Source organism: Cibotium barometz, chromosome 30 (genome assembly GCF_041138505.1).
Source record: "Cibotium barometz isolate CiBa-2024 chromosome 30, ASM4113850v1, whole genome shotgun sequence".
NCBI lineage: Eukaryota > Viridiplantae > Streptophyta > Polypodiopsida > Cyatheales > Cibotiaceae > Cibotium > Cibotium barometz.
Window position 1 is genome coordinate 28,697,441 of NC_141075.1, and position 13,320 is coordinate 28,710,760.

The 13,320-nt window shown below is 45.3% G+C and overlaps 1 protein-coding gene across 1 annotated transcript in view; it reads right to left on the reverse strand.

The window, feature by feature from the left end:
- The window catches only part of LOC147621356 (uncharacterized), a 55,240-nt gene that overhangs the window by 39,164 nt on the left and 2,756 nt on the right, over positions 1-13,320 (reverse strand). The window contains exons 4-6 of the mRNA XM_086824094.1: positions 4,529-4,585; positions 4,336-4,401; positions 2,883-3,094 (exon numbers count right to left, since the gene is read on the reverse strand). Of these exons, the coding sequence (XP_086680220.1) occupies positions 2,883-3,094; positions 4,336-4,401; positions 4,529-4,585 (335 nt within the window). The remainder of the gene's footprint in view (positions 1-2,882; positions 3,095-4,335; positions 4,402-4,528; positions 4,586-13,320) is intronic.

Below are 13,320 nucleotides of genomic sequence, written 5' to 3' on the forward strand. Positions count from 1 at the left end.
CCGTGGATTGTTCCTGAATAAATTCCTGAAAGGGAGCGGGGCATGTTCCCCACTCAATGTGGTGTACTGTGCAAGATCCCTATTCCTTCTCTCTCCCCCCTCTCTCTCTATATATTTATCTCTTGGACACATGGTTGAGTCTGTCCCTGCACGCCCCACTAGGCTTACACCAGGTCCCATGCACCCTTACTGCATCGCGCATGGATGAAACCATCACCAAGGCTAAACACTGATTGAGTCCCAAATGAAGGTGCGTAAGTCCAAGGTACATGAAAGTGCACAGGTACGAGGCCCAAGGAAAGGAACACAAGACATGGAAGAATTCCCTGGAGGTTGGTTGGTGGTGTTCCACAAAACCGAAGGGAATGGCATTCCTGTGAGTCGGGTGTCACTTGGGACACACCAGGAAAGGCTTTCGGGCAATGGTTCCAGGGCAGAATGATCCTCCAAGGGGTGGAGTGAGTGCCAAGCTCATAGGATTTGGAGACCGAGCACAGTTTTCAATGAATAGGTTGTGTTTCAAATAGCCAGAGCTTCGCCCTCGGCTCCTGAAACTATATCTGTAAGCACTACCTCTCAAGTGAGCCCAAAGTTGCATAGCCGCGCATCAATTTGGTTTTGGCTGCCTTCCACATAGAGAAACGCAATCCAATAAAAGTGATCCCAAGGTGTAAATAAGAGGTCACATGTTCCAACTTCCACTAGCTCCCCACTATTTGTAAATTGTTGTGCAGATCTACCTATCCACTGTGGGGAGGTGTTAAAGATCATAACCTTGGTCTTCCCAAGGTTTACGGTGAGATCCCGATCCTCGTAAAGGGCCTATAATGCATCCAAGTGTCTCTACAGCCCCTATAGTGAGTCAGAAATGAGGACAATGTCATCTACATACAATACAATGGGTATCAAAACTCCTGCTCCTGGACCTCCTTGTCTATCTATGTAGTAAGACACCTCATCAATGTAGAGCCCAAATAGAGTGGGAGATAAGGGACAGCCCTGTTTCACCCCGATAATGCTATGTATGTCCTCTGATTTCCCCCTTGGGGCCCGCACTCTGCCAATGACAGACTCAGAGCGTGAGGATTCCCCAAGCATCTCTGCCAGTACTCCCATGTCCTGCAATCTCCTCATCAATCTGGCCCATGGGACTGTGTCAAAACCCTTGCAGAAATCCACAATGCAGCAGTATATCCAGTGCCCATGTGCTCTCCCCTCCTCAATGATACCCCGTAATGTGAAGATGTGGTCCGGTGTGGAGTGTCCTCTCCGAAAACCTGCCTGCCCTGGTGCTCTGTGTCTGTGCTCCTCCGTCTATCTGCTGAGCTCATGCTCCAAGATCGATCCATAAATCTTGGCCAATGTGCGACCAATCATAATAGTCCTGTAGTTACCGGGATCCATGGGGTCACCTGCTTTCAAAATGGGCACAATGATACTAGACAACCAACTAGCAGGGAAACCCTCACATAGGGCCATGTTAAACATATGAAGCAGAAGTGGACCCAATACATCCCTCGCATGTGAGGAGTGCTCGGCAATCGGCCCATCATGAGCCTACGCTCTCCCATTCTGCATCTTGTCAATAGCATCGCTCACCATGCTCAAGTGGAAGGAGCAGTTGGGGGGGCGAGGCTCAAGAGGGTGGGGGAGAGGTGGTTGTCCGGGGACGGTGGCGTATGCATGCCATATGTCGGGTGAGGTGATCGGGGTCGATGGGCAAAAATCCTGGAAGAGCCTCCAGGCCTCATGAGTCCTTGCAGTCCCGTCCCAAAAACAACTATTACAACTCTTGCTCGAGGTGAGCTAGGTAGGCTCACTTATTCCTCCATACGAGACAGCGGAAGATCTGACGTGCCTGCTGGTGAGTGGTGGAGCCCAGAGCGACCTCCCATTGTAGGCAGACACAGGTCTCACGACACTCCTCTCATCATACCTATTACCAACTGTTCTGTGGAATGGTCCCTCCAGGTGGTCCGGGGGTGGCTCTGGTGTGAGGGAAAGCGGCTGCAGCGGATGTGTGAAGGGTGGCTGCAAGCTGTGTGGTAAGCTCATCAAGTGGGATGTGTGGGTCGAGGTCGGAGAGGGTGCAGAAAATGTGGTCAGAGTAGACAAAAGAGGTATCCCTAGGAAGTGATATCTCAGGTGAAGGTGGCATGTGAAGGAGAAAGCTAAGTATGCAGGAGAGAGAGCCCACCAAGTAGTCCATTGTACTAGTTCCATGTCCAAAGGGGTCGCAAGTGAAGGCGCTGGAGCCAGGCCACCGGGCTAGGCCATTATAAATGCCTAATCCATGAGCTCCTCCAAGGGCCAAGAGGTTCTCCCCATAGTCTGTACGGGCTGTCATGTCCTGTGATGTCCGCTCGAGATCTGTTCCCATAGTGTTGATCTCCTGGTACATGGGATCCTTTGTTTCAAAGAAAAGGACCTGTGCACTGGCAGAGAGAGAGGGAGGGAGATTCTAATGAAAGTTTTCCTTATTTTTGGCTTTAATAGCCGATCTTCATGTACTTCAAAGGCAAGCCAAAAAGCGCTTTTAGCGTAGGCTTAAAACCACGATTTAGATACATTCTAGCATAAACCTCACAATCAAGATCCAACGTGTTCCTAGCATCATAACTGAGATCTAGATAAAACATCAAGGAATCGCATTCTGATTCTAAGCTTGGCATCCCACATGTAAATGCGAAGTAGTTGCCTAAATTGCTCATGTTCTTGAGATGAACTCCAATCCAAGACCTTTAATTGAAAAGGTCTCATTCAATTTATTTAAAATAAATAAATAAACCATAGAAACAAACACGCCCCTAAAAGGGAAAAACATGAACCAAGAAAAATTTGTCAAGACAAAGCACTAAAAACTACAACGTTCAAAGGCTTACTTGGCAGCATGAGCACGGAATATGGCCAAGTCAGAAACTCCAGATTTTCCAAGGTCATCAAGATGTGATGCAAGGACGTCCGCAGCCCCACCATCAACAATCCTTTCAATTCCCTCCTCCTTGTCAAGACCAGCAAGGGTGCCCTCCTTTTCTTTGACATTTGCAAAAGCTTGATTAAGCTTTTCTAGTTTCAACTCCTCTTGTTTCAATTTCTGGCAACAACCAAAATGAAGAGCATGTGTAGAAATTATACTAAAACTCTTAATATGCATCACCTTTCATATGAAAAACCATTCAATATCGATCTAAGACAAAAGGCTATGACTGAAAACACATTGGTTACACTGAAACATTGTTCCATAAGTTTTAACACGCCGCCATGAGCCTGGTAACAACACAAAATAGGTGACCCCTCATCAAACCAACCAAATGGATACCAAAACAGCATAACGATTTTCACTTCTAGGAACTAGAAAACTAGACCAAGTCATAGGCTGGCCACTGAGTTATCAGTGTAAGATGTGAAAGGACCACATCACGCCTGTATTGAAGTTTTGACAAACATTTTGAGAGTAACGACCTCTAGCAGACTTGTTCCATGTCCTCCTACAACATGTATATCAACAGCTTTAAGTTTTGACAAACATTGTGAGAGTAGCGACCTCTTGGACTTGTTCCATGTCCTACAACATGTATATCAACAGCTTGTATGCAGACCTGGCAACCACAAAACTACATGTAGCATGTCAAGCCACTGTCTATAAATTAAGTGATGCATGTATCTTACACCTAATGACTCCAAAGAGTGGCTTGGAAAGATGCACTCTTGGTGCATGAATGGTTCTAATAGATTCAATAAAATGAGTTACAAACTAGCTAGGGATGTTTCATGGTTACATTCATCATGAATATTCTATGCTGTCTCAAATGTCCTCTAATCCGTTATCTCAGCATGTGCTGATGACCTAGTTCAAGGTGCAAAAAAAGCCTACACAGCATTGTGCCTCGTGTACCAATCTCTTTCATCAAGTTTCACCGGCATAGGCTATAAGATGGTGGAGAGTGACATGTCTACAAGAAAGCCAAGTAGAGCTCTTGAAGGATAACTTTCAGGCCCAGAATGCCAACCAACACACAAAAGCAGGCTGCTCTTCTGAGCTAACATAAATGAAAATAAGTGACACCTGAATGGGCCAGCCCCAGTTCCATCATATTCCAACACAGCCTTACAAGCAAAGGGATAAACAGGTAGGTCGTACAATTTTTCAAAATGAAGCGCCTATTGCACCTTACAAAAACAATTTTAAAAAATGCTTGACTTCTCATCATACCCACACAGAATACTGAGATTGCATAGCATGTCCTTCTATCTGATATAAAATAATAAAGCATCAAAAATTCATGCACATGCGTAGGCAAAGATCGAAAGTACAAGCAGTCTCAGTGATCTCACATCCTCTAGTTCTTGGCGCTGCCGAGTAGAAGCAGTGGTTGAAAGCTCATCTTTCGCCTCCTGGACCTGCTTAAAGTTCAAAATTTGGAATTAACTTCGTGTTTCTTTTACTCAAAAAGAACACATATAACCAATGAGTGAAAGCAAAAGAACTTCACAAAACTTAAAAAGATAGCCAACTTTGAAGTATCACCTTCTTTTCTTGCTTCCATTTTTCTTTCTCAAAAGCTGCCATAAGCTCCCCTAACACCTGAACCCACACCAAAAAAAATATATGATATTCCTTTTCTTAAGGAGGAAACGAGCCTCCATGCAACAAGTGACATTTATGTTCTCGTCGGTACAACCACTAGGCTTCAACTTTCAAAAGAGTCCTGGCTCTCCTAAGTGGACCCACTGCTTGTGAAATGCATTTCTTCTAAAGAAAGGATAGACAAATAGTCTTTTCCAACACGGGCGAGTGGACTTGGCATGATCCGGCTGATCGGGAGGAGACTCTAGAAGAGTCTAGATGCCCCCTTTTTTGCATGCCCCCTTTTTTGCATACTCAGCACGGCTAGGCCACAGGATTCAAGGATTCAGATGATGCCAGAGATTGATGGCACCCCAACAGTAGCATTACATTGGCAGTCACAGGACCTCTCCAAGCGTTTTTGTAGGCATATGCTCACTTATGGTAGTGCTATGTGTGAACAGGGCTTAACCAAGGGCACTTTTTCCCATGTGGTTTTTCCCCTTGGACATTTTGCGTGAAAGGACACTCTAACATATAATATTTTGCACTTCTATATTATATGGATGTGGCACACATGCAAGGGTTGACTTGCATTTTGTGGATACCACACTTTTGGCTCTCTCTCTCTCTCTCTCTCTCTCTCTCTCTCTCTCTCTCTCTCTCTCTCTCATTTCTGTGTGAGCTTCTCTATCCTGCACCTAACCCTAATGTGCAAGTTTGTGTGTGTGAGTGTGTGACTCCAACACCAACAATTGGTATCAGAGCTGGGAGCTGGCCCTGAAATTCTGCCGCTAGAAGAAAACCTGCAGATTTCCGTCGCTCTGCGGAATTCCGTCGCCATCCGTCCGACAATTCCGTCGACGCAAGTTTCGTCCGCCAGTTCCGGCCACCAAAAGTCGGCGGCACTAGCCGCCCAGCCCGCGGGCGGCACCTCCCTGCCCAGCCGGCGGCGATAGTGCGCCTAGGGCCGCCGCCGCCCAGCAGCGCCCCCCCTCCGTCCTCGCTGCTCCGTTCCGACTGCCATCCATCCGTCAACGCTCCATTCCGGCCATCCATACCGTCGCTGCTTCGCTACGGTCTCTGTCGTCGCTCCTCACGGCTCCAGCCCGGTCGAGCCCTGCTCCGTCGATCACACGTGCCCTGCTCGCGACTCCAGCCCGTTCAGACCTCGCCTTCGGCCACCGTCTCCAGCTCGGTGCTCGCCCTGCGCCTGCCGCCGCCTCGCCCGTCTGCTCTGCGCCCTATCCGCCGCATACGAGGACCCCGTCTGCTCCTCCCCGTCGACCCTGCGCTCCAGCTCCGACGTCCCTGGCGCAGATAAGCATGTCCCATCAGCTCAGTGCGCTCCAGCTGACGCAGATACGCGTGTCCCATCAGCTCAGTGCACTCCAGCTACAGCTCCCCGTTGACCCTCCCTCTCGCTCCATCTTCACCCCTGCGCCGCCTGGCTGCAGGTCCCTCAACGTACGCGCCTGTCTGCTCCCCGCCTCGCACCTGCTTCACACGTGCTGCCCTTGCCCGAAGGTATTCTCTGTACACATTTTTGTTCAAACACATACAAAATTTGCAGCCATTTCAGTGCAGGTCAGATACAATTTTGCAGACACTACAGTGCATGTGGTGAAAATATGCAGATTTTGCAGACACTACAGTGCATGTGGTAAACGGTTCAGGTGATTTGGGGGATTTCTCAATTTCAAGACAAACTGAAAAAATTGGGCATGTTGCTTTGCTTGCAATTTGGGGGTTTTCAAAATTGAGGTCAAAATCAGCATATTGAACCTCTTTCAGTTGCAGAAATTTGGGACTTTTGTGAAAATTGGCCAATTAAATGCACATTGAAGCGATTGGAGTGCATAAAAATTGGGGATTTTCAGATTGGAGCATGTACTTGGGCATTACAGCTGTGATTTGTCGCGTATGTATACACATTGTGTGTAATTGGACAATTTGGTGCAGGTTTACACTTGCTTTGTGAAGGGAGAGAGTTAGGGTTTCATGTGGGAGACATACTACCCCAACAACCTCCCACTTAAAGGCAAAGTGCCCTTAAATGAAAGAAAAGAAAAAATCAGCATGTACATGATAATATACAAGGCCATATCAAGGCTGAAACTGGCCTCATCCAATGCCCATCAAGTGTCTGCAATGAGCAAACCGCTCTGGAGGCAAACTCTTTGTCAACAGATCAGCCGAGGTTGTCATCCGTATGAATCTTGACAAGCTGAATCAGCTTGTTCTCTATCACCTCTCTGATGAAGTGATACTTCACATCCACATGCTTCGTCTTTGCATGAAAGACAGGGTTCTTTGCCAACTGGATGGCACTCTGACTGTCACAATGCAACAATGGAATATCCCCTGTATAACCGGTAGCAACCATGGCATACATGAGACTGCCACAAGCTGAAGCATACGGAATCTTAGCCATATCAGCCCTGTCACTATCCGACTGTGGGCTGTCCATAGCACTGAGTTTCACATATGGAGGCAAAGGAGTACTAGTCTTCTTCCCCCCTTCCATATTGAACCTCTGCAAAACTTTGCCAATGTATTCCTTCTGAGACAAATACAACACATGCTGATTTCTGTCCCGAAGTATCCGCATACCCAAAATGTGATTTGCATCACCCAAATCCTTCATATCAAAGGTCTGATGCAGCCTCTTCTTCAAGGCATCCATCTCATTACGAGATTTCTCGGCAATCAACATATCATCAACATATAAGATAAGGATCAATAGACTGCCATCCAAAGCTTTCTTGGTGTATAAGCAGTGATCTATGTCACTCCTCCTAAAATCTTGGGATTTTATGAATGTATCAAATTTATGATACCATTCTCTTGGTGCCTGTTTGAGCCCATAAAGACTCTTTTTCAGCTTGCATACAAGCTTCTCCTTTCCATTCACTGCATAACCCTCTGGCTGTTGCATATATATCTCCTCATGGAGATCACCGTGAAGAAAAGCAGTCTTCACATCCATCTGAATCAAATCCAGATCATCATGAGCAACCAAAGCTAATACAGCTCTAAGTGTGGTCATTTTGACCACTGGAGAGAAGATCTCATCAAAGTCCACACCATATTCCTGCTTGAAGCCCTTAGCCACTAACCTGGCTTTGTACCTCGGCTTTGCATCAGGTGCAACTTTGAGCCTGTAAACCCACTTGCATGGCAAAACCTTCTTGCCTGTAGGCAAATGCACCAACTTCCATGTTCCATTTTTGTGCAGAGAATCCATCTCTGACTTCATAGCACGCTCCCAAAGAGCCTTGTCTGCCCTCTGTAAAGCCTCCTTATAACATGAGGGCTCCCCACAGTCAGTGAGCATCAAGTAGTCAACCCCTGGAACAAACCTGTTAGGGGGTCTGGAGGGTCTTGTTGACCTCCGAACCCAATGACCATCATTTGCAGGTTGCTGTTCAGCCTGCATATCACCTATTGGTGGCTCATGTTCCATGCCATAAGGTTGAAAGATCATGCCCGGTATCTCCTCTAACTGTGGGATATCCATAGGGATATCTTCTGCCATCTCTGGCTGTCCATTTGGACCATTTCCAGCACCATTTAAGGGCTGGTTTTGTTGCTGTAATGGCTGATTTACAGCCCTTGGTTGTTGTCCATGATGTCCATCATCATCAAAGATGACTCTGCCAGGCTCCTTATACATGCATGTTTCATCAATAATGACATCATTGCTACGTATAATCTTTCTATTCACTGGATCCCAAAGTCTATATCCCATTTCACCTCTGTCACCATATCCTAGGAATATGCATTTGTGAGACTTAGGATCAAGTTTGGTGCGTATTTCCCTGCGTATGTGCACGTACGCAACACAACCAAACACTCTCAAGTGCTTGTAGGACGGAGGCTTCCCTGTCCATACTTCCTCTGGCACTTTCCCACCAAGCCTCATGTTAGGTGACCTATTTATAAGATGAACGGCTGTCATAACAGCTTCAGCCCAAAAACCATTAGGTAACGCAGCATGTGACAACATAGAACGGACCTTCTCCTAAATAGTCCTGTTCATCCTCTCTGCTGTCCCGTTTTGTGGAGGATCATAAGGAGCAGAGAGCTCCCTCTTGATGCCTTTAGCATCACAAAAGTCCTGAAACTGTTTGGACGTATACTCTCCACCATTGTCGAAACGCAAAGCCTTCAGTGTTTTGCCAGTTTGATTCTCAACATGAGCAACAAACTTCTCAAACACTGAGAATGTATCACTCTTCAAACGAAGAGGATAAACCCACACCTTGCGTGTGGCATCATCAATAAAAGACACAAAATATTTTGCCCCTCCCAAAGAAAGCTGAGGCATCTCACATACATCTGTATGCACAAGCTCTAACTGAGCATCTTTCTGTCCAAGAGCTTTCTTGTGGGGGCACTGGAGTTGCCTGCCATATATACAATGCTCACAAAACTGAAAACTTGAGAACTTTAGAGAAGGCAAGTAACCAAAACGAGACAATTGCTCCATTCCTTTGACACTCATGTGTCCCAACCGGTTATGCCACACAGAGATTTCCGGCGGCTCGGTTGCATTTACATTAGCATGGTGACAAACATTAGCATGCATCAAGTAAAGAGTGTCCACCTTAGAGCCTCTTGCAACAACCAGTGAGCCCTTACTAATCTTGCACTTTCCACTACCAAATGTGGTAACATAACCAGCATCATCAAGCTGTCCAGTAGAAAACAGGTTCTTCTTGATCTCAGGCACATGCCTGACATCATGGAGCATAAGCTGTGAGCCATCTGAAAACACAAGCCTCATATCACCTCTGCCGAGAATCTGGCATGCATGGTTATCACCCAAATAAACTACGCCTTCATTGCCAGCAGTATACTTGACAAACAAGTCTCTGCAACCTGTGACATGAAAGGAGGCACCTAAATCAATGATCCATGAGTACATACCATGACCATCTCCTGCAAGGAGTGAACGGGCATCAAGTGAAAACATGAATAGGACTTCATCCTCACTGTCACTTGCATGTGACAGATTGACTTCTTCAATCTTGACTCTGCTTTTGCCCTTTGGCTTTGCATCTTTGGCTTCATCTTTGTCTTTGTCTTTGCCTTTGCCCTTTTCCTTTTGATCATTCTTCCATTTGTAGCATTGCTTTTTGAAATGTCCCTTCTTGCCACAATAATGGCATTCCAAGTCCTTTTTGGAGCGGGACTTGCTCCTTCCCCCTTCTTGGCTTTTACCCCTTTGCTGGGATCTCCCACATGTATTCATTGCATTGGACTTTCCAACAGAGTTGTTCTTCCTCTTCATCTCCTCTTGAAGGAGAGCACCCTCCACATCTGCATATGACAGCATAGCATTCGAATTGCTAGTGGCTGTCGTGAATGTGTCCCAACTCTCTGGCAAAGTGCATAAGAGAAAGGTGGCTTTGAACTCATCGTCCATTGCCAACTTTTGATTGATGACCTGGCTGACAACACCATTAAACTCATTTAGATGGGCTCCTTTCATTAGTTATAAAAAACACCCGTAGGGCTACAAAAGATCCTCTCCTGCTCACAAGAAAAACAGACCAGAGAACAAAGCAGGGCAGCTAGGGAGACTCTCCCTAGGTGCTGAAAAGTACAAGTATCAGTACAAAGAACGCAGAAGCATCATATGGTTGATAATATGCCGCCTCTTGAGTCTCCACCTAGACATGTATGTGAGGGGTGTATTTTGGGAAAGATGCAACGAAAACCATTCCCCAAAGATGGAGTTGTTAGAGCTGAAAGTAAATTACAGCTCATACATAGTGATGTATGTGGTCCAATGCGAACACCATCCGTAGGGGGACATCTTTACTTCGTCACATTCATTGATGACTACTCCAGGTTTGCTTGGGCTTACCCCTTGAAAGCGAAAGCAGATGTGTTTACATGCTTTCGACACTTTGTAGCAATGGCTGAAAATATGTGTGGATGTAAAGTCCAAACACTCCACTCATATAGAGGTGGAGAATACATGTCAAATGCATTCATGGATTATATGCTTCAAAAGGGTATCAAACACCAATGTACTGTGCCTTATATACACCGCAGCAGAATGGTGTAGCTGAAAGGAAAAATAGATCTCTCATGGAGATGGCAAGATGCATGGTGAAAGCACAAAAGTTGCCTCACAAATTTTGGATGGAAGCTATAATGTGTGCAACTCATGTGTTGAACAGGTGTCCAAAGAAAGCTTTGAAAACCATAACACCATTTGAGGCTTGGTATAGCCGAAAGCCAACAGTGGATTATATGCGTACATTTGGGTGTTTGGCATATGCACATGTGCCAGAACAACTCCGAACAAAGCTAGATGACAAAGCAATTAAATGCATTTTTGTGGCTACAGCAATGACAGCAAAGGATACCGTCTTTATAATCCAACTACACGAAGGATTTTTGTCAGTAGAGATGTGGTATTTGCTGAAAATTCAGAACAGCCCATGTACACCTTGTATAAAAGCAATGATACAGACATACAGGACATGTTTGATGGACTTTTACCCATTGCAATTAGGGGAGATTCAGATCAGCCAGCTCCTACACAAGAAAATCCTCATGTAGAACATGTGGAACAGCCAGCCATTCAGCCCCCTTCTATGAAAGAAATGGAAGATCTTGTCAGGGAAGAGCAAACAGCCATAGACACAGCCAAGTCAGTGCCAAGATGGTTGCTGAAAACTTTGCAAGAAAGCAAACTTGCAGCTCCACTCACAGGTAGAACAAGGGCTAGTTCCAGCCATGCTTTGAATATACATCGTGGGGAGTCTGCATTAGCAATGGGTGGTCTCTTTGATTCAGAAGAGCCTTCTTCTTATGAAGAAGCACATGAGAATGAGCATTGGTTGCAAGCTATGCAAGCTGAAATTTCTTCTATCATGAAGAACAATACATGGGATCTTGTGGAATTGCCTAAAGGTAGGCATGTCATTGGAACAAAGTGGGTGTACAAAGTCAAAAGAAAGTCTGATGGTACTATTGACAGGTACAAAGCAAGACTTGTTGGCTAAAGGCTACTCCCAGAAAAAGGGAATAGATTATGAAGAGACTTTTGCTCCTACTTCGAGAATGACCACAACAAGATCAATGATTGCATTGGCTGCACATAAAGAATGGAAAGTGCATCAATTGGACATCAAAACTGCATTCTTAAATGGGAAGTATATGTAAATCAGCCCATTGGTTTTGTAGTTCCTGGTGAGGAACATAAAGTATGCAGGTTACACAAAGCATTGTATGGGTTAAAGCAAGCTCCAAGAGCTTGGTATGATAAGATACATGCTCATCTAACCAGCCAAGGTTATGAGAATAGTCCAGCTGAAAGCACATTGTATGTGAAGAAAACCGATGCCGATACGGATATTCTCAAATGGGAAGTATATGTAAATCAGCCCATTGGTTTTGTAGTTCCTGGTGAGGAACATAAAGTATGCAGGTTACACAAAGCATTGTATGGGTTAAAGCAAGCTCCAAGAGCTTGGTATGATAAGATACATGCTCATCTAACCAGCCAAGGTTATGAGAATAGTTCAGCTGAAAGCACATTGTATGTGAAGAAAACCGATGCCGATACGGATATTCTCATAGTCATCTTGTATGTAGATGACATGCTCATTACAGGTACTAGCAAAGCACAAATTTCAGATTTCAAAGCTGATTTGAAAGCTGAATTTGATACGTCAGATTTGGGACCTTTACACTACTATCTCGGCATACAGTTTATGCATACAGATGATGGCATTGTTATGCAGCAAACTAAGTACATAAAAAGTTTGCTGAAAAGGTTTCACATGGATGAATGTAAGCCCATTTCTACTCCGGTAGAACTAGGTGTACGGCTTACTATGCATGATATTGGAGAGCCTTTTGAGGCCGGCATTTACAGCCAGGCAGTGGGATGCCTCATTTACTTGTGCACACGAGGCCAGACATATCTTTTGGGGTGTCTTTGTTGAGCAAATTCATGCACAGCCCACGCACAAAGCATTGGCAAGCAGTCAAACGCATTTTTCGTTATCTTAAGGGTACCCTGGATCTTGGTTTGTTCTATCCCAGGGGGGGCAGCTTGCAGCTTTATGCATACAGTGATTCAGATTGGGCTGGTGATTATGATACCACGCAATCCACCAGTGGGAATTGTTTTTTTCTTGGCAGTTCATGCATATCTTGGTTAAGTAAAAAGCAACCCACTGTTGCCACATCTACTTGTGAGGCTGAGTACAAGGCAGTCTTCACAGCTACAGTAGATTGTGTATGGTTGAGGAGACTATTGGCTAATCTTCGTGAGTGTCAGTAGACACCCACCACCATTCTCACTGATAGCCAGAGTGCTATGGCCGTGGCACGAAATCCAGTATTTCACGCACGTACCAAGCACATTAAGATTCATTATCACTATGTCAGAGAGAGGCTACATGCAGGGGAGATCAATTTATCTTACTGCCCTACACAAGATAATGTTGCACATCTATTCACAAAGGCTTTACCTCGAGAAAAGTTTGAAGCTTTCCGCAAAGCTTTGGGCTTAATCTCATACAGAGAGTGATCTGCTACCTTGTACAGGTTCACACTTCCACTACAGGGGAGATTTGTAGGCATATGCTCACTTATGGTAGTGCTATGTGTGAACAGGGCTTAACCAAGGGCACTTTTTCCCATGTGGTTTTTCCCCTTGGACATTTTGCCTGAAAGGACACTCTAACATATAATATTTTGTACTTCTATATTATATGGATGTG